We start from the raw sequence: 22,527 nt of genomic DNA on the forward strand, positions 1-22,527 counted from the left end.
TTTTTCACAACGTGACATAAAAAACCCCTACAGTTTTTAGGTTATTTTCCTGATTTAAGAAATCCACACCAGTGTTACAGCAGCGCCTGGCAGAAAAACGTAAGCACATTTAAGGGCACATTTTGCTACGAATATTTTTTTATATCAAGAGCATAGCCTCAAAAAGCTCCTTCATGCTTAAAAATGTGACTACTTTAAATGAATCATAAAAGTTAGTGGTTGTTGCACTGGCTTCTCAAGCTGTTATTTTATGACTTAAGCCAAATTTAAAAGAAGCAACACCAGAGTGTAACATCAACTTGTCTTCACTTTACTGGCTTGCTTCATTTGCATTCTCTCAACAAGGAGTTGTGAAATGTTAAACAACCTGAAGAATATTTCTAACTTGTAACAGCAACTTTGCTTTGAATTATCCTTTGATTAGTTTTATAACAAAAAGGCTTCTTTACCTTAAAAGTATTTCATGCACAGATAAAAATAAACAGGTTAAAAATACTATATCATACTACTAAACAGAAAAATACTACTACACTCATTATTTATCAGTCCAAACACTTCATACATTCATATAAAGTCCACAGATGCTGCACTTGGTATCTGAACTGCTCACTTCCATTAGAGGTCTTTAAAAGAACCCATATCAAGATAGAAAAATTGTAATTATACATATATGAAAAAATACGTATGAAGGGAGTCACCTTTTTCAGTGAGTGATAGGGGATACAATATACTTCTAAAATATTATTTAGATATACAAGGCTTCAGGTAAAAGTAAGCAAACAATATACCGGTTGCCCAGAGAGGCGGTAGATGCCCCATCCCTGGAAACATTCAAGGTCAGGTTGGATGGGGCTCTGAGCAACTGATACAGTCGAAGATGTCCCTGATACAGTCGAAGATGTCCCTGCTTGTTGCAAGGTGGATTAGATGACCTTTAATGGCCCCTTCCAACCCAAAATACTCTATGATGCTATGATTCTATCTGGAAGAGTAACAACTCATTTTATGTGGATCCTTCTGGGATGTCTGCATCTCTGGTGGGATAAAAGGTGGAGCCTGGAACAGCCACGCTGCAGCCAGCTCACTAAAGGTTTGAAAATCTGGATTGTTCCACAGTATAGAGCTATGCTTGCAGTAATGAGGGATAAGACCTGGGCCCCTGATAACAGTAAAGGCAAAAGCTAGTCTCTTTGGTGCATGTGCAGTGCAAGCCCGGTTACGTGCCGCAGCCAGCTGGGATGCTGGTTATTGAGCACTGCTGCATGGTCCTTGGCTTCCTTACAGCAGAAGCCCTGGAAAACACTAAGATCCAAACTGAAAGCATTACCAAGGACACAGAAGTCTGAGTTTAAGAAAGGGTGAAATACTTGCTTACGCATACAACTCCTACAGTTTTAAAGCAGAACACCCTTGCTCACCAAGTTTCAAAAACCAGCCCAGACACTCACCAACCTTTTCAAATAATTTTGCCTTTCTGGAGGAGTCAAAGTAGGTGATTAAAGGTTAAAGCTGGGGGTCAGCTTGTCAAATTCTTTTAATAGCTTCTAATGCTTTTAACCAGTATTCAGCAGTCCTTCCATACTCTCTCCACCCTTTCAGCTCCCCAACTCTACTTTGCACTTTTAATACTGAACTGTGCTTCCTAGAGCACCAGCCAGAGTGAAGAAGCTCATCTCTTAGAGTATCAGTCTCCCTCTGTGAATTCCTCATGAAAAATGCAGCAAGAAATCTCAGGTGGGAGTCTCACTGCCCTTCCACATGTTGGTCATCTGCAAAGAAAAGAGGGGATATGGAAAAGAGAAAATGACTGGTTGGGAATTTTTAGCAAAACTTTCTCCTGAAATAAAACATACCGATTCACAAGCATATAAACTTTCATCAAAGGAAATGATTGATTTTATCTGTACTTCACAGGAATGTTGAGGAGTCTGTGAAGCATTTCGATTCAGGTGAAAAAGTCCTCTTAGTGAAGTGAAGCTCAGTACATTTAAAAAAATGTACAAAGTGGCTAACACTGAAGCACAGCATTTATCTAAGACATATTTTTACATTTGATTTGGGAAACAGTGAAAGCCAGCTCTTCACTGCAATTTGGGATGGAATTTTTTTAATCCCACGTTTTCACAAGACAAAGAACATTCTCCAAAGAACATTCTCCATGAGTTCTGACTGCCAGTCACCCCTTCTACACAATGACCTAGGGACGCTCTACGGAAAGAGCTATAGGTATCTTTGGGTATGCCTACACTGCTAAAGAGAAGGTGGCCAGGACGAGGTCTTGGGCACTGCACTCCTGAACACTTCAGCTGTTCAGTCCCCAGCTCTGGTTTGCTCTTTGTCTTCAGGGACAGTTTACTCCCATGACCCCTCATTTTTGGGGAGAAGGACACCAGATGGATGAAGTGGCCACAGATCTGGCTCATATGCTACTTGACAGGCCATAAAACATGTGATTTAAGTTTTGTGCTATAAAAAGCACCATTCTGCTGGGCTGCAACATAGTTTTCTCATTCTTTTGGATAGTTTGAACCAAAAAGCCCATGGACTATGTGTAAGGGCTAAAGGACTACCACCTGATGCCCAGAAGAAGCCCACAGCCAAGTACAAGACAAAACAGACGCAGCCTGTTAACTCTGATGCAAGTTAGTTCCAAGTGGTGTGGAAAGGAGAAAGCCTGCATCATTTCACCTCGACTTCAGGAGTTGCTACATTCAATAACATGTTTGTACATACGTACACGTATATTTATATATAAAAGCTCTGTCCATTGTATGGATGCACGTTAAGGCAGGTCTCCAATTTGATAGAATTGATTCACTTGGTGCTACTTCTGGTATGCATTTAGCATGAAGAATAAACCATATACATTAAGTAACAGTTAAATATGCTCACATTGCACTGGCACACCTATCCAGTGTGTGCCTGTTAGGTCAAAAGAAACAAACAACATCATAGAAAGGAAAGGCAAGCTTAAAACACAGAAGAAATGCCACTACACAGCAAGGGATAAATGCTCATTCACATCAATATTATTTTTAAAAAATTACTGTGTATGGGTTTTAGAATGATACTTTTATAAAAAATATTTCCTTTTTAAAAATAAACCAAAAATACCACAGCAATTTCACAGAATTTCAGCTTTGGCTGTATATTTCCACTCTTTGTGTCTCCAATGTCACTTCATTTTTTCTCTTTTGATAATTCAAGATGTTGTCCATGCTGTTTACTGGAATGTTAGGGAATGCATTTACTGTTATTACCTACTTAACTGGATTTTAAATAAAAGAAACAGAATAATCTAGTTTAACTATTTAATACTGTTTTGCAATATGTATATTTTAAATGGAGTATTTTTAATCTTAACGTAAGGTTTCACAGATAAGAAATTCATATGTAAACTATTTTTAGTAGAGGAAATAAACAAGACTCATAAGACCATATATTTAACAAAAAATAAATGAAGATACACAATAGGGAAAAAGCGTAAGTAACCATAAATATAAAAATATAGTGATCCAAACCTAGTATTCACATTACTACAGACTTCAAGACTGACTACCCAGAGTTGAAGTAACTACCACAACAACAGCAGACCAGCGGCTTAACAGCACCAAAAAGCAAGCCAGGTTTCCCACACAGCCACACCTTGGCAAACATTTATTGGCACCTCCCAGAGAAAACCATGCCAAGGGTAGAGTTGATGCAGCACATGAGCTCTCAAATGAAGCAGATAAAACAATGGCAAACCTCAAAAGATAAATCTAAAGAAAAACTAAAAATAGGTTCTGGGTTTCTTTATAGAAGTGCATAAAAATGGAATTTTTTCCTTATGCCCTTAAATTCTACCCACTTCTCTTAGGACACAATATTTTCAATACATGGAGGTATGTGATTTTGTGCTGTGAGAATTGAAAGATTTTTTTGAATTTCAAGAAAACCAATACTATATACTGCTGGGTTTAATTGCTTCCAGGTGTGTCTCAGTTAATACCCCTAACAATTTTACTCTGTTACTTACACACAAGCAATTAGGCACGTAATCATGTTTGATGCAGTTAACACTTATCTGTTCAATAGAATCTTAGCCTTCAAATATATGGAAACATTTTTCAGATACTTTTCCTTTTTAGTAAGACATTTATAATCAAACTGCTTCCCTCTCCTAGTGACAAATTCAAACCCAATTGTTAGGAGCCAAAAATTATCAGCAGTGAATAATTCCTGTGTCCCCTGGAATACAAGCTGCTGGTTTCAGTCCTTTTTTCAATCGGCACCATGCACCCAACTGCAATACCACTAATTAGCACACTTTTTAGCAGGCTGGTCATGCAAACCAGACTACACAAGCTACAGAAACAAAACTCACTTTCAACAGCAATGCCCCAGGACAGGGCTACAGAAAACAGAAATCTGTGGAATTTAATGACAATGCTGGTTCTGTATAGCCACTCTGAGGTTATACAGGACACCTACATTTCCAGGAATGTCCATCTGGCATATTTCATATGTATCACAGTTATAATTATTAAAAGAAAAAAAAAGCAATGAGAAAATAGAGGAAAAAAAAAAAAGGCAGAATGTCATCATTACCAAGAGGCTCATCAGAACAGGTACAATCATAATTCAAAGTTAAATGGCACTATTTTCTTCCAAACAATTTTTAAACCATCCCTCATATTTCTGCATTTTGTGTGCCTGGAAAGTTGCACAAAACGTGTTCCTTCAGGGCTGCACCTAATCATATTGGGCATCCAGAAATAGGTGTGTCTGACTCAGAATTTCTCCATGCTTTGCCAACCAATCAAACCATAAGAAATGCAAGCTATGGTTAAATTAAGCAATAAAACACTGCAAGCTGCAAGTTGTAATGTATTAGCATACACCACACTGCAAGGAAGAAGTTCACAACAGGAAACAGTATCAAAGTAGTAGTTGTCCCCAGTACTGCTGAGAATATCATCACAACTGTGACCTTACACAGTGAGTCAGAGGACCAGCTATTCTAAACTGAATGTTACAGAACAGGATTAAACATCAAATAAGGGTAAGTGCACTAAAGCAGTGATATCTTTGGTTGCCAGCAGTTATCTACCACCTTTTTACACCTTTATAAATGCAAGGTTTTTTGCTTGATAATCATCCCTCTCTGTAAACAAACTTCCAGCCAGATTTAATTCCTTTAATGACTCCGACAAACACAGAACTGGTAGAAAGCCAGACTTAACTAGCAACTCATGCTGAGACTTTGTCATTAACCTTAAGTTAAAATGGTAAGCTCGGGTGCTGTCTTTGGAAGTGGTCCATGACAGGTGGGCAACTGGCCAGGTGACTTCCCAAAAAAAGTGGTTGTCCAGGTCTCTTCACTTGGAAACATCTCTAAGATGTCAGGTGCAGCTGAGCTGTTTTACTTTACTCTTTCACAATACTATGCAAGCAAATTATGTAAATCAACTGAACCAAATACGGTCCCAGAGATTTCAAACGAAAACGTAGTTCATCATGAGAATGTTAGGATATTTGTTTTCATGCCCCAAGTGTGGCCATTAATAATTAGCAACTCACACAAAGTTGTTAGACAAAGCACAAAACAAAACAGTAGATTAATCCCTAGATATTTTCTGCCTAAATTTTAGGAAATCTAAAAATTAGTCATAACAGTAAGAGAATGGCCTGAGAATTGCTACAAAGCAATTATAGTTATTGATAACCACTGCATACATAGGCAATGTAGGAGAAACCAGTAAGTGATCCATGCCAATATTGAGAACTTTCCATTAATAGCTACTGTTCCATAGAACCGTTATAACCCTGCTAATCCAGTCATTTGACTAACTTGTAAGGTCATTTTCTAAATGGGAGGTTATAAGTCTTGAGTTTGAGTTGCAAGGGGTTCTTTTTGTTGATAGCTATGTGTCAAGCAATATGACAATAAATTCCAAGCAGTGTGGCAACTTCACATCAACTGCATTATATGAATACGTGGGGGTTTTTAGACTGATAATACGAAGAACAGTCTTCATTTATATTAATTATGAAGCAAACTCTGCTATTAAACACTGCTTTGCACAAAGGCTGCAAACATAATATACAATCAGCTATCAAACTAAATAAAATATGTTTAAGAGCTATTTGAACAACAGAAGTATTTCCTATTGATTTTACCTTAGGAGCATATCCAGATTTCCATGCCTGCAAGAGAACAATCACTTTCAGAAATGAATAAAACTGTATGTAGCAAAATACGTTATTTTGTACCATATCATTTTCCAAACTATGGTTACTTTTGCAGGAGTATTTTAATGGCTACTTTTGAAGGAAAAGTATTTTGCCACTTACAGTCTCTGTTATTGATTGCAAATGGTTAAAGCAAAGGTCTAAAAACATTGTCTACAGCATATTGTGATCCACTGCAGCTGCAGATGATTTACCATATAACATAATGCAGTTCACGCAGCACAAGCAATCCCTCGTGAGGCTGCACAAGACAACGATGACACGAGGCTGATAGAAACCTGAAGCAGAAATTTTTTTTAAATTACACAGCACTCTTAGAAAATTCAAGAATACAAAGATAAAGCATCCTATTACTTCACTGGTATTTTGCTTGAATAAGAGCTTCTGGATTGAGCCTGGAATTAATGACTAGTAAACAGCTTTAGGATTTGAACTGCCATTTGGTACCTGCTAAAGACGTCTCTATCCAAAACTACTAGTGTTTGACTCAACAAAATATAAATCATGTTCTCTGCTTTTATTAATGGGGACAGCAATGTCTGTCAGCGCTTTTACATATATATATATATCTATAAACATCTACATGCTTGAATGCATCAAAGAGTTTTCTGAAAGCCCAGAGCAGTGTGAGCTGAATGCCAGCATGGTGCTGAAATTTCAAAGGAAATAAACCACTATGATAGAAGCTATGTTCTTTTCACCCCTCAGCAATGTCCATGGGCTCCTCTTACAAGGGTGACCATTAGCGAGCCCTTAAGTTCCAGTTCCATGGTCCCCTGAGGGAGGACTTGAGTTAATCAGACAGCACAGAGGTAGGAGAAGATCATTAGTCCCTTAGGAAACCAACTGGGCACAACCAAAAGAAGAAAAAATTGACTGGCAGAGTAGCTAAAAAGCCACTCAAAGGGAAGTCTAATGTCTTTATTTTGAGTGGCTTTTTAGAAAACACCTGAAATCTGCTAAGAAGAAAAAGAAGATTTTCTTCACCTTTACATTGGGAAAAAAAAAATCTAGAAACATTTCACTTCAGACTCAAAAGCTTGCCACGACTTTCCACGTTAAAAAAAAAAAAAAGGAATAACCACGTTTTTCCAGTGAGCTTTTTTTTCCCCCTCAGGATAAAAGAGCTGACAGTCTTACTTGCTTTGCTTTGTCTTTGGGGAAGATGTGAACAAGGTTGAGGTTTCAGGAAAGCATGGGTTCTCTTTGGTCTGCTATGGTTGTGTGAACAGAAAGGCCATACATTTCTAGCTTTCCCAGTGTGTTCTCTGAGGCACTAAAAAGGCAAACAAATTCTAGGGTCTATTTTAATGAACACAATGTATTGAATGATCCAATGCAGAACCCAAACAGCAGACATAGTGGACTCGGCCTACCTAGACACAATATATATATCAATTTTAAACACCTGTCATCTGTAGAGGTTTAGACTTTTAGTTGCAAAGATCTGAATTGCTGTTCCATCCTAGGTCACAAGCAAAAACACTCTTTTTTACTCCTGTTTTTGAAAAATTAGACTTTATACAAGGCTTTAAAAGTTTGATAGAATGTTCCAAAGACACAGTGATCATATCACAGCAATGTGATCAGTTGAAATTAATTAAACTAGCTGAAGAGCATTAAGTCCATCCTCATTCCATACTACAGACTGCAAAAGTATGCAGATGCAGAGGCTTGTTTTGAGAGAAGATGCTTCATAAAAACATACCTTAAATTGAACAAACTAGTCCAATTCATGTCTACGTTTCTCAAAGTTTGTCAAGCCCTAGGATTTTGACAACAGTCTGTTTCAAAGAACTCTTGAGACTGGTATCAATCTGTTCTCATAGGGCATCCCATTGACTACGTTCCCCACGTTCTTACTAGTTTCTATCAGCCACATAATATCTGCTCGTTTTTTAGCTCCCAACCTCAGAAAAAGTGGTAAGACTAGGTGTATCTTTACCACCATTAATTCATCTGGACCCTGGTATCCCTGCCACGTGCTGGGAAGCTGCATTGCCATTCTGCTTGTTCTTCTACCAGGCATCCATTTCTCTAAGTCAGTATCTTCAGACAAAGCCAAATAATGCAGGAAGAAAACTCTCATTAAGCACATGATATATAACATTCATAAAACCATTACACAGTGAAATTTCCAGCTAATGTAACAGCTCAGTATTTGCTAAAATAAATGTCACTTTCAAAAAGTGACTGGAAAAAAATACACCACAGTTTTAGTTACAGGTTTACTGAAGTGGGGTTTAGTTGCAGTAAATTAGAAATGCACCCACGTTAGTCCTCTGCTGTCAGTAGTTTACCGTTGAATGAACAGCATTTCTATCACGTGCTGCTGAGGTTGTCAGATGCAGCAAAAAGGAACAGTTTCACTTGTTCTTTTTTTTTCCATTTAATGAATCATGCAAAGTTAACTTTCTCTTTTCGTTATTAAGTTATAAATGTAATTTTAAAAATTAACTAGCCAGATGCTTTTTTACAGCTATTGAAAGTTAAGAGAAATAACTTTCTCCCTAGGCAGTAAGAGGAGCTAACTCTGGGCTGAGGGAGGGGGTTATACAGTCATAGGGATGAGCACTCAGAGCATACTGCTGAGTCCAGACAGAAGGAGGTTGCAAGAACTGAAACATTTAGAATGAGCGATAGTTTGAGCTGTAGCAACAGATAGGTCATACCTTTGAGATATTAGGCAGACAGAAATCATATTAGCAATAATAAAGATCCATCTCAACAATGATGCCTGGGTTACATCCTCAATAAAAGACAGTGACATTGTTGTCTACAGTAATTTAGAAGAATGTAGGGGGAGAATTGACATTCTTGCCTACAATGCTGACCAATGCCATTGTGGTGCCTTTCCATATTATTCCAAGAGAAAAGACAGATTTCTTTTGTGAAGATTTTTCACTGTTTGCAGAGCATCTAAGACACTGACAGATAGCTAGATAGGTAACTAGAACACCCAAGAACAAAAATGATACAAATACTTGGTATTATTTAATCATGAACTTGCATTTGGTACATGAAAGAAGTTTGTGGATTAGTGAATGACATCCTGCAGAGCTGTAGCTGTGTGTGCCATCATTTTCACAAGGTATTCTAACACTTTTCCAGTATTCTGCATTAATTATTGGTTTTAATCAAACTAAAAATGTTAATGATTTTTTAGAACACATAACCAGCAATTCAGCAATTCCCAGGGCTAGACTGCGAGATACCAGTTTCATCCTCCTGCCAGAAAACAGTATGAACTGTATGTGTAGTGATTTGTTGCCGTCACCTGCACACCCTCTAGAGGTTGGCACGGCAGTCCTCAGTTTGAAATTAATCCACAGATCCATACTTGGAACAGCATAACCTGCCAACGTCACATATCCATTACAGTACCGAGCCAGTGCAACATACTGAATACATCAGATCCCCTGTATGTTCATAAACATTGCTCTGTGACACACACTGGATGGTGCTGAAAGCAAACACTGGTTCATTGCAGGATGCCCAGTGTAGGTATTGGGAGATGAGTGGGCTTCCCTAATATACTTATCTCATTCCCAAAATCAAAATACACTTCAGATCTCTTGACAGACTCTTCTCTAAATGACTTCAAAATCTTTACAACTGTTCACGTTTTCATCCAGGATCATTTTCATTTTAGTCTTATTTCACAGAGATTTGCCTCTTTTATGCTCAAGACAGAGAAGAGCATAATTTTGCCAGGGATTAATAAACCTGAAAAACACAATCAAAATTTCATAAAATCATACTTCTTAAATACTGAGAACTCTGCTAATTTTATCTTCCAGATACAGATTGTATCTGAAATGTCATTTTGCCGTCTTAATATATCTGAGTTTTCAGTCACTATCCATTATATTATTTATTATTAACTCCTAAAGCTGGTGATAAAGGGAAGACAAAAAGAATCCCATGACCCTTCACTGCAGTGAGGTAATTTAGAGATATGGGCAGATGAAAAAATACTGGAGAGCAAAATCATACGCAGGATTTTTCCAAGTAAATACTTCTCTTCCTGCAATTACTGGTGTGATATCGTGCTTCAGTGTGGTATAGCTACTTCAGCTCCAGCTCTTCCATTAATGAACAGCAGCAATAACAACATTTAATTGAATATTATAATATTTTAGATGTCTTTGATATTTTATGGATATTATTAATTCAGCTATGGTTTCAAGGAGAAATTCCCTGGACAGGAATAAGACTGACTGAATTCCTTCCTGCAGAAAAAGTCCCTGAGGACTGTATTTCTAACCAAGCTAAAGGGTATTCAGAAGTACTGGAATGTCAGATGCACCTCCCCAGGTTCTCTTCCAAGTGCAGGCGTAGTCATGCTGGAGGTCAGAGACTGGGCTGCACTGTGCTGACCCGGCTGCATCCCTTCACATCAAATGACCTGCAAGAGCAGCTAAAAAGTGACCTAAGCTCCAGCAGAGAGTGGACCCAGATGGGAATAAACCATTTGAGGCTCAGTCTCAGCAGGGAGATTTACATGAACATTTACCAAAGGAAAAGCAATCAGAAACACAATCAGGTAGTGAATAAAATTTTCATGTTGTAGTAAAAGTATTACTGATTATTTCCTCAGGACTGCAGACAAGGTCAAGACCTCAATGGAAGAAAAATTTAAAGATCAATACCATGTTTTATATATATAGAAATCCAATAAATTGATTCACACTAGTACTTCAGCTTTGTCTCCTCAGAAAGCAGATAATAAAAGGGGGAAAATGTTAATTAAAAACATATTATTTCTATAAGACAAACGCATTTCTAACCTGAAAGTAATATTCAGTATCGGTCAAATACTGTTACAGTCAAGTAGGCATTCATAAATTCTCCTTCACCTCAATGATTTTGTTCCCACCTAGATAACTTCTCCTGCCTCTGCAATTCCACAAATGCTCTCACCATAACTCTCCCTACATAATGACTCCAAACAGCAAAATCTCATGTGGAGTTCCTGCACGTACATAAGTTAGTAGCGTTGAAGATTTCAGGATAGGCCTTCTGCTCTCCATAGAAGACTTTCTCAAGTATAACTTCAGAAGTTTTATAAAAATGTCTCTAATTCAGATCGGTTTTTGCCATCATCTGTGATTGAAAGATAGAGCTTTTACCAATGATCAGTTTGACTTCTAATTATTATGTAAGTGCCTAAAACTATACCACTAAAAAGTATGTCCACATGCATTTTCAGGATGCAAATCAGAATTCCTTCTAGAGAGTATTTATAATTCAGGATCACCACCTGCCTCATCACTGCCTACAATAACCTCTCAATTCCAGTACCCAGCAAACAGATTATTTGCGGAAGCCAAATCACGAGTTTAGTCAGCAGTCAGTGCAACCTTTGAGGAAGGTTAACTTCTTTCCAGACAGTATCTCCAACCACCAAATGAAATCTATTCTTTCTAAGCTTAAGGGGAAAGAAATATGTCTGTTCGAACAACCTGTTTTATTATATAAAAATTTACAACACCCATAGACATTAACAAAGTTGTTCCTCTTTTATTCTAAATTCTGCTTCATCTTCAGTCTACAGACGCAGTTGGGACATCTCAAAGAGAGAAACGTCTACAGACTAAATGACTAGCAATTAAATAAATCACTTGAGAACACACATACTTATTGCGACTAACCACAGTTGCATAGGAAGTATACTGGAACCTCATTGAAAAAAACAACATTCAATTAAGATTTCTAGTAAAAACAAGTAGGTGGGGTCAAAGGCAGGAGAAAAGGAGGTTGAAAGGAGGTTGTAGTGAGGTGGGTGTTGGTCTCTTTTCCCAAGTAACAAGCGATAGGACAAGAGGAAATGGCCTCAAGTTGCACCAGGGGAGGTTTAGATTGGATATTAGGAAAAATTTCTTCACTGAAAGTGTTATCAAGCATTGGAACAGGCTGCCCAGCAAAGTGGTTGAGTCATCATCCCTGGAGGTATTTAAAAGACATATAGATGTGGCACTTAGGGACATGATTTAGTGGTGGACTTGACAGTGTTAAGCTTATAGTTGTACTCAAATGATCTCAAAGGACTTTTCCAACCTAAAAGATTCTACGATTCTATGATTCAAAGTTCTGCCTCCCAACTGCACTTCAGAACGGCCTGAGGGACAGGTCTAAGAAAAACCCGCCAACTGCCAGCACAGGCTCTTCTTTCCTCCCCACTGCACAGATACCTGCAAGTAGCTCATTCACATGCCGCTTTACATTTCCTGCCACCTAGACGCATCCTTTTGCAGAGAGCAGCAAAGAGCAAGACTGCTCCTTCCTGTGGCAATGGTTCATCTGATGCCTATGAAAAAACGCTGACTCTACAGCAAAGTATCAACAGCACAGAAATGAGAGCAGAGATTTCTTTCCTCCTAATGATTTTAGTGACTACTTCTAACCCCAGTCAGCACAACTTTCTTGGATATAAAAGAGTTTTTCAAGCTGATGAGTTCGCTGCATGATTTTCTGGCAACACAGCAATGCCTCTTTTCCAGTGTTGGGCCACTGAAGGGGAGAAGACATTACCTGCTCACCAGCCCTGGCTGCAGTGCTGACACCATTCCAGCCTCACCATGCCAGCTTTGACTGAGCCATCACCCGTCATTCTCTGGCAATGTGGCAGTTCCGTCATTGAAAAGATGTGGTTACTGATACAGACTTGTCTCCTGGGGAGACCGACCCACATTTCCAAACTCACTGCCAAGGATCAGTGGCCCTCCACCCCCACTACTTACAGAAATGCATCCAAAACAATATTTCATCTTAATTTTCCCACAAAAGGCCCTCTCAAGTATGTCAGGATTCTTCTGCTTATTCAGAAAGGCCCCAGCAGTAACTTTTAAGTGCACTCCTGCCACGAGAGCATGGAAGAGGAAGATTTATACATTTGCTTCTAATGGGTAATTCTCAGATACCACGGTTATGGATGAGCTTAGGCTGTATGAAGCAATTAAATTTAATGCCCTAGGAGAAGTTAGATGCTATTTCTGACTGAATGACCTCAAAAGGGTGTGTGCAAATGCTCTAATCTATGTCACTGGTGAACTGAGGAGGCATCTGAAAGTGTTCAGTAGCATTTTTTTCCTATCAAAGCAGAAAGTTTTTACTCTGTTGGTTTGGTCATATTTGACTGCTGGCACCAGTCTGTTGCCACCATATGATATCAGGTATGACTACAACAAAACTAAAACTCTACAGAAATCTTGAAAGGCGTAATATGTTTGCTTTGTTGAACTAGGGAGTCTCAAAGCAAGAAGGAAGCCAAGACAAACAGGAATATATTGCTTAAATCAAGAAGTGGGCAGGTACAGAACTTCCTTTCTTCATTATTTCTAATCAGTTTAAGAGCATGGTTAATTTGTTAAACTTCTTTCTATACAAGTGGGGAGAAAAAAGTGAATTACCCATTGAATGCACAATAGAATAATGAAAGGAAGCTGCAGGTACTCCATGCCTTTGAAAATCATTCATTCTTCAAGAAAATGCTTACTACATATTTATGTCCATCTCTGTAAAGAAAAATACACATATTTATGTTTGAAGATTTTCTTGGGTGAAGGCCAAATAGAGAAATTCAGATATGGCTAGCTGGAGGACTGTGTCCACTTCTGAAGCACTGGATCAGACTGTATACATTAAGAAGTAATCACATAGTCTTTCAAGTAGAGGACACTGCCTGAGACTACACTTCAGTGCCCAAAATGATGAACGTTTTTCTGAGCTTCCTGTAACGCAATTACACTGCAACTCAGACCACTATCACAAGATAAATCTAATGCTCAACAGAAAATTGAAAATATTTCTTAAGTGCAGCTGACCTGTAAGACAGGCTTTGAACTTTTAATTAATATATTTAAAGGAAGTTTACTTTGCATATGAGCACAGCAACTGCTTGAAATTCTTCTGCAATTGATAAACTTTACAGCTGATGAATTTTCAACCTTAACTGAGCTGTGGTGGCAATCCCTTGGGTAATCTACATCTGCTCTCTTACAGGAAATCTGTAAACCAAACTTTCAAAAAAAATCTCTCAGAGAAAAGAAGAAAGGAGAACAAAAATACATGTTTCCCCAAACTTAGTATAGTTTATATAATACAAATCTAGAAGTGGATCTCAATACACCATCATTAATTAAAAAAGCCAAGAATGCATGCTCTGTTGTGTTAATGGTTTGCAAAGGGAAAAAGCAACATTTATTGTAAGAATAAACATGTGCCTCATTAGGAATAATGTAGCAAATGATGTCTGTTGTGTATACATGTTAAAGATTTTGCATAAGATAGTGTTATTTATGCTTTCTGCTCCACCTTTTTTACCTGTGTGCAGAAGACTCACTTTTGCTTCAATTAAAATCAGTGGCAAATTTCATTAATTTTCATCAGACATTTATGGTAATGGAAATATGAACCATATAAAAATGTTAAAGACTTGGCAATTCAGTTTTACCTTTGAATTATTAAGAAACAACTACCTTACAGCAGTGAGATTTATTTGCAATGTCAGAAGTTTACACTGTCTAGGAATATAAATTTTTGCTTTTATATATTTTCTCCATAAAAAGATTAATGAAATTACAAACCATGTACTTTCCCTTTGCACCAAAACTATTATGAAAAATTTCACTGCATTTTTATGAGTATTGGTAAATATATTAATGACGTTTATCCTCATGAATAGGGAAATCACTACTAATGACTGAATGATCATTGGTATTCCATTTGGCTGATGCTAGAAAACATTTGCAATTATTGAAAAAATATCAGTTCAATTGTACTTTCACCCAGTTTAGGGAACTTAATCAAGCTACAAACAACAACAGTAAACCAGGATGAATAGCTATTAAAAAATGTAGTCAGATTTGGAGCACGGAAAGAGCATCAAGTCTGTGTAGATATCATGACTTTTATTTTTGCTTTAAAAAGACAAAGACCAGGGAAACTTAAAAAGTATAGGGGGAAAAAAAAAAGTAAAAAAAAGGTGTCTAGCTCATTAAGCTATCATCTAGAGCCTACTCTGAAAATCTGTCACAAAATATTGTCTCACAGGCAATTAAAGTTTTTCTTGCAGCCTCTAAAACAACTACTCCTTTGAGACAGCACGTATTTAATGCTACATTATGCATTCATAGATCCTATGACCCCTGGACAAAAATCTATAATTTAGGGCAACTTCTTTCACCATATGAGACCACAGGAAGTTCATCAAGCGTCCCTGCATCATACAAGACACTCAGTAAGGAAGACAAGAAATGTCACGCCCAAGACTGACACGCCAAGAAAAGCAGATCTGAGATAGGACTGTCACCCCCAAATATAATGCCAATTGCATGATTTTTGCATGAGGGAAAAAAATTACAGCAAAAAGATAATTACAAAGAAAGCTCTTAACTCACTTCTTGCTTTAAAATGGAGAAAAGATGAAGACCATGCTTGCAAAGGTTGTACGTTTATTTAAAAATCTGAAAACCAAACACTAACCTAAGATACTATCCACCTTCCTATCCATAATTCCTAATCCTGTTTAGAAATAAATCCTATGACAAATACAAGAAGTTCCACATGCAGGAACTTTTCCCAACCCACATCTTGGTGACACTTTCTCAGAGAAAGCCTTTTGTTCTCTTCTTTCAGAGGATCAGTTTTGATTTTTATGGCAAATTTGTTGTCTCCTCTGGATCACTGCTCTTGAGGGGGAAAGCGAGTCCAGTACAAATGAGAAAACTTAGTAGGCCAAGCCTCAAAAAATAAAACACGAAACAGTATTTTACTAAGGTAAGTATACATCACATCATAAACAATTCTGATACTTATCTACTGAAAATCCTGAGGTGGGCAATAGTGCTCCAACGAAAAACAAGCGAAAAAAAGAAGGTAGATGTTATTTATTGCTCGTGAGGAGAGGACTGCTGTCCGTGAACAACATGTCCAGGAAAGAGGAGGAATGAAGGGTTGTTGAACATTTTACCTTCTCTGACAATCACGGAGAAAATGCAAGTGGTTTTAAAGATTGTTTTATTTCCACCTCTCTGGTCAGTGTATAGTGACTGAGGTAGCACAAGAAAATTCAGGATGTGAACATAAAAACCTATGAAGTCCAATTAAGAGAAAAGCAGAGATCTGCATCTGGTGCAGAAGGATCCCATGCATCCATACAGGCTGACAACCCACTGTTTGGGCAGCAGCCCCACCAAAAAGGGCCTTGGTGTTCCTGTGGACACAGCAGCATAAGCGTGCCCTCATCAAAAATAAGACAAGCAGCACACAACCGCATTAGAGGAATGGGGCCATCAGGCTGTAGAAAGTTATTTTTCTCCTCTACTCTAGGTGGCCTCACACTATGGCACCTAGTCGTGCACCCCATCTCCAGCTGAGCAGGGATGTGCAGAAGCTGGAAGAGACGCTGGACAGCAACCAAGGTAGTCGGGGGCCTCGAGCTTGTGTCTTAGAGAAGTTGAGGGAGTGAGCTTGTTCAGACTGGCAAAAGGGTGATCTGATGACCTAGTAGCAGCCTACAGCTACCTGAAGGGAAATTACAAGGATAAAGAAGCCAAATTCTTCTTGCTAGTGCCAGATGATACATAAAGGGGCAATGGCCATAAACTGCCACTTGGGAGGTTCAGGTTGGCTCTCCCATTCTTCCTTCCCCATGTCAAAACCCCTCCTTTCTCAACAGGTGGGTGTTGCAGACCTGTATGTTACCCACCAAGGTGGTGGGAACTCCATCCAGTGAAGTTTAAGACCTGTCTAGACAAAGCCTGGCTGACACGACTGGGCCTTCCTGTCAGACTGGGTGACTTCCACAGGTCTCTTCCAAACAATGTTTAAGTGAGAAATAAGCACACATACAGAATCGCAGACTGTCTCAGATGTTGCAGACCAATGCAGATTTACACTGAAGTGCACCTAAATATCTACCATCATTCACTGTCACTCTCTGAAAGAAAATGCCTCCTAAAGTTTAGGCGTTACACTTAAAGAGTTTTAAATTTTTACCTCCTTAATACCTAATAAGATTTGCTTTGCCACATCATTTCTGTTGTCAACACTATTAGTTATTTGTAAATATCATGCTGTTATTTGTTTTTTAAAGCATATAAAAAATGTATTGTTGTCCTAACAACATCAGACCCTGACTCTGAAATTGTGCTTGAAAAGATGAAAGCCATAGATCTACCCACAGAGCACCTAGAACTAGTTCATTAGATGACTTGAGATGGATAAAATAAAGAGCTAAAATAATTTCTCCTACTTTCTGATAGCAGGAGAAAAAGCAAGTATTTAGGCTGTTGCACATTATTGGGTTTTTTTAATCAGAATGTGAAACGTCCCTAATTATACAAATGGCACAGTATGATGCAGCGCTGTTAGCTCACATGCAAAGACGCTGCTGTTCAATTGCCATCTGATCATTAGTAAGCTATGTCCTTTCCGGCAGATCTGGAAAGCTAAAATAGCTAGTTAAATCTTTGATGGCATCATTAGATTAGAACATAGAACAAGAACACCGTACAGGCTCTTAAATTCATCTAGCACTGCATCCTATCTCCAGCAGTGGCCAACAGAGGATGCCCGTGGAAACGTATCAACACAGGTCATGCAAAGTGATACTGCCCCTGTGCACGCATCCAGCCCTGCGATTTGTGATTCAGAACCTTCCAGAGCAAAAGGTGGTGGCTTTGTAAAGAGAAGGACATCCCCACAACAAACATGGGATGCATGGAGTATAGTACAAAGAAGTCTGTAAGAAACAGAAACTTTATTACTCCTGAAATAAATCCAACATGTTAAATTAGGAAACTTATGCAACTAATTATACCCTACCAGTATAAACAGTATCAAAGAGCAGTATTTTTTTCTGAAGATCTCATGCCATCTCTTTTTCAGAATGTCAATTAAGAATAAAAATAATACAAAATCCTTTTGACAACTGGAGATGAAACCCAGAGTTAAATTTGCAACAAATATGTAATTCCCCTTTGATAATTCTAAGGCAATGTCTATACATTTTTATCAAGCCAAAGAACCCAAAATAATCTAAATAAACAGCCACAGCAACAACAGAAAGAAATCCTATGACATCCCAAGACAATGCTTTTGAACAGTTACAATATCACAGTATTTTAATGTAGGCGCACGCATCTTAAATATGCACATGCTCCACATGTAGGTGATGTGGTGTGGCATAAATATTTTACTAGCAGGAGTTTAAGTTACTGACTCATTACTCACAAATGGTATGAATGTTCTTTTCTGATTTGATAAGTGTTCGTATTTTCGGTGTTCCTGAATGATTAAGAACAGAAGACCGTGGTATCTGAAAAGCAGTTTTGCAAAAACTTGCAGGAAAGATCTTAGATTTTTAACTAGGGCTTCCATGTAAAGAGCTACTGAGGTGCCCAAAAAGGATCCAAGAAACACGTAATTTATGGCTCTGCTCCCCAGCACAACATTACTGAAGTCAAAGGCCTTTGCTCAAGAGTAAATCCTTCCTCTAGTAGCAGAAGTTTGCAGAACAGCTGTCTTTTCCAGCATTTGGCAAGTTTATATTTATAAATAAACTAACCAATTGACTTCTGAATGTAGGTCACAACCCTCGTTCCTCAGGTGGTTGGCCTGTTCTTCTCTCATTTGAAAGGGCAAAAAGAAAAAAGAGTGAACTGTGCATAATTATCAGCTCTAAAGTGTTTTTCCCTGTGGAAATAAGCAATGAAAGAATCACTGCAGGGATGGTTTCTTGTTTGTAACTGATGCTTAATTCCCCACTTCTTATTTCAAAAACAAACAGGCAAATGTAAACAAACTTCCACATCTAAGACTTCCAACTGAAACTCTGAAACTACCCTTGTGTTACTTCAACCTGCATATCAGAGTGAGCTTCATTTCAGGAGACCAATGATCTACACAAAAGGTCTCACCCCAGATAGCCCATTCCTGAAACAGAAACAGTACAGAGCTGTAACGGGCTCCACTGCAGTCAAGAACAGTTTAACAGAGGTAGGAGCAGACATCTCATCCACGTACTTAGTAATGTCTTCGCGACTCTAGGCCACTTGTCTCGAGACTTTTTTCTTTCAAATAGCTGGAGCTTTTTGTTTTGTTTTTTAATTCTGTAAGAAGGTGTGTTTTCCAAGATGCAACTGTATTTGATCAGGTGGCTAGAAAAAATTGAGCCTGAAACACCAAAAATATTATCTGAATATCTAGCAGTCTTTAAATCAGAATTATATAAATACATTAAAATAATTTATAGGCTGGCAATGAGGATGGCTGTCAAACTGAAATCCAATGGAACTTCAAATGCACCTTAAACACTGTAGCAGTGACAGATCCTTAAAGGTAATATTATTACTAGGTGCCTTTATATTACAGTAATGTTTCAAGCTCTTTCACACAGATCTGCTCAGATAAAAGATATAATGTTGGCATTTACAGCTGCCAAAATTGCCATTTGCAATTAAAAATTAAAACTGGCACTCTTTCTATGCAGGCAATTATCTAAACGCAACTGGCAATCTTCCTTGTTTACAGTGCTGCTGTGTCATGACTTCACTCTGTTTGGAAATTTTATTTTTTTTTTTTGAGGTTTAAACTTGTCAACCTTATTTCCAACTCGAACTGTACTTGTTTTAATGATTTTCTTCAGGATCTCAAAGAGAAAGGTCCAAAACTACAATTTATACATTTTATATTGCCACTTCAGGCACTGCAGTAAGATAATTCCTAGTAAATACTTTGGTGATTCTCACAACATTAATTTACATTCATCTATGCTGCAGGATAACACCTGTAAGAACCCAAACAGCAAAATGTAACAAATAAATGCCCTCCAAGAAGAAAGTTCAAGCTGTAGGAGTTGACTTTCACAGTAAAACAGAGAGGATGGGCACATATTCTAAGTGGACAAAAATCCGTTTACTGAGTAAAATATTACATTAAGTATGTTTCTACTGCTTGTTATCTATAGCTATTTTGATCTACTAAATAAATCTATTCACAAAGTATCTCATTAATCAGACTGCCATGGTTTTGGCAAAGTATTTTTTTCACTTATAAAAACTTTTATTAAAGTCGGATTTGGGGATTCCCCTGCTGCCAGGAGAGGAGCACTCTTTACGCTGTCAAACAGCTTTTAGGGAACAGTTGCTTTTTTCCTGAAGTGGCTGTAACCGCTAGCTTGATTCCGGCAACTATCGTGGAAATACAGTTACCTACAGCGTATCAGTTAAAACTTGTTATTTATTTCTATTTTCGGTAGCCAAACACAGAAATACCTTATGTTATACCCCCGATACAGTAATGCCTGTCATCCTCCCTCCGCAATTTATCGCAACGTTCTCATCTAGGACTATGATCCAGTGCAGTGACTCCTTGCCAGCCCGCACTGCACGGCTTGCTCAGCCGTCCAAAAGGCTTTTGCGTCGGGCCTTTCCCCCGAATATTACCAAAACCCGTAAAACCTGGGGATTGCTAATGAACTGAGGAACACCACTAGCCCCGGGGCTACTTTAAGTCGTTACAGGCTCAGGCCCCCCTCCCACAGCTCCCCCACGCCAGCCTCCGTCAGTAAAGCAGCGCAAGTTTCGCAACGCGGTGCCAGCCCCGCTCCGCGCAGAGCGATGCGCCGGGACGTGCGGTTCAGCCCCCGGCTCTGTCAGGACGAGGGCGACGGGAGGGGTCGGTCCCTCGCTAAAAGCAAAGGCGCAGAAATGGCAGCGCCGGAGGAGCGGCCGGGCCCCGCGCCCTTCCTCGGGGGCGGCGAGCGGCAGGTGGGCGCGTCCGGGTGGCGGCGTCCCGCGGCGAGCGCCCGCGTGGGACGGCGGCGCGGCCCCCGCCGCCCCCCGCACTCCCTGCGGCGCGGAAACCACGCGCGCTCGGAAAACACGCGGGAGGAAGAAACGCGCCGCGCGGCTCCGCGGCGCTAACTTTTCAAACCGCGCAGCGCTCGCTCTCCGCGAAGCGAAACGCACGCCGGGGGTACCACCGGCGCCTCCACCGCGCCCCGCCACCACGGGGAGGGGCCCGGGAGCGGCCGGCACCCCTCGCCCCATCTAACCTCGGGGCCGGCGGGGCGGCCCCTGCGGGAGCGCCGCGCAGCCACCCCCCCCCTCCCCTCCCCCGCAACCCGGCGGCCTCAAGCGCCCCTGAGCCAAGCGAGCATGTGCTCCCCGCCGCGCTCTGCTCCGGCTCCTTCTGCCGGGCGAACCAAGCCTCCCCCCCGCCCCCGCCACCACCGCCTCCCGCCGGGGGCTGCGCGGATTTTCCGTCGCCCGCGGAGCGCCGCGCCGCAGGTGGCGGTGGCTCCCCCGCCTCCGCTGGTGACTCCCAGGCACTTTCGGCGCAGCGCGCGGGGGACTTGTCCTCCCCGGGGACCGGCCGCGGAGCGACGCTCGGGGAGCGGAGCGGGAGGAGGGGAGGTGTGCACCGCGGCTCTGGCCGGGGGCAGGTGCGGTGCAGCCGCCCGGGAGGGGCCGGGCCGGGAGGGGCCGGGCCGGGAGGAGAGGGGAGCGGGGTCGGTACTCACACGAAGGCGTGGTAGACGAAGGCCCAGCCGCGGGGCCGCTCCAGCACGTTGTACAGGTAGTTCTGCAGCCGGCGGTACTTGGCGTTCCTGCGGCAGCTCGGCCCGCTGCTGTACGACAGCGGCTTCCCCAGCAGGCTCATGCGGGCGCCGTGCTTCCCGCGGCGGCCCTCCCGCAGCCCGGCGGGGGCGGCCGCGCCGCCGGTGCCCAGGAGCAGCAGGCCGTCGCCGCGGGCCGCCGCGCTCGCCAGCGCCCTGCCCCGGCCCGACTCCACATCCTTCATGCCCGCCGCCGCGCCGCTCTTCACCCAGAGCCCCGCGGAGCCGCCCTCCTCCCCGCCGCCGTGGTTGCGGGGCATGGCATCACCCCGGGCGCCGGGGCGAGCGCCGGGGCCGCGGCGGAGCAGGGCGCGGGCGGCGGCGGCCAGGCACCCCGCGGCGGCGGGCCGCAGGAGGCAGCGGGGGCCGAGGGTCTCCGGGCGGCGCCCGCGGGGCGCGGGGGCGCGGGCCACTTTGGGCGCCCGGCGCGGCGGGCCGGGCTGCGGCAGCTTCGCGGGGGGCCCCGGCGAGGCAGCGGGCGCCCCCCCGGGCGCGCTCTCCTCCCGGCCGCCGGCCCCCGCAGCGCCGCCCGGCGTGGCTCCGCGGCCCGGGACGGGGCGGCGGGAGGAGCGGGGCGGGGGGGCAGCTCCGCGCAGCTCCGGCAGAGAGGCCGCGGGGGCGAGGGCTCCGGGCCGCGGCTCGGCGGTGCGTTTCGCCGCCCGCTCCCT

The 22,527-nt window shown here is 41.5% G+C and overlaps 1 protein-coding gene across 1 annotated transcript in view; it reads right to left on the bottom strand.

Moving 5' to 3' along the window:
• KCNQ5 (potassium voltage-gated channel subfamily Q member 5) overlaps positions 1–22,122 on the bottom strand; it is a 295,778-nt gene extending 273,656 nt beyond the window's left edge. The window contains exon 1 of the mRNA XM_074819752.1: positions 21,764–22,122. Within this exon, the coding sequence (XP_074675853.1) occupies positions 21,764–22,119 (356 nt within the window). The 5' untranslated portion in view covers positions 22,120–22,122. The remainder of the gene's footprint in view (positions 1–21,763) is intronic.
• Positions 22,123–22,527: the final 405 nt, after the last annotated feature.

This window comes from Strix aluco, chromosome 3, assembly GCF_031877795.1.
Source record: "Strix aluco isolate bStrAlu1 chromosome 3, bStrAlu1.hap1, whole genome shotgun sequence".
Taxonomy (NCBI): Eukaryota; Metazoa; Chordata; class Aves; order Strigiformes; family Strigidae; genus Strix; species Strix aluco.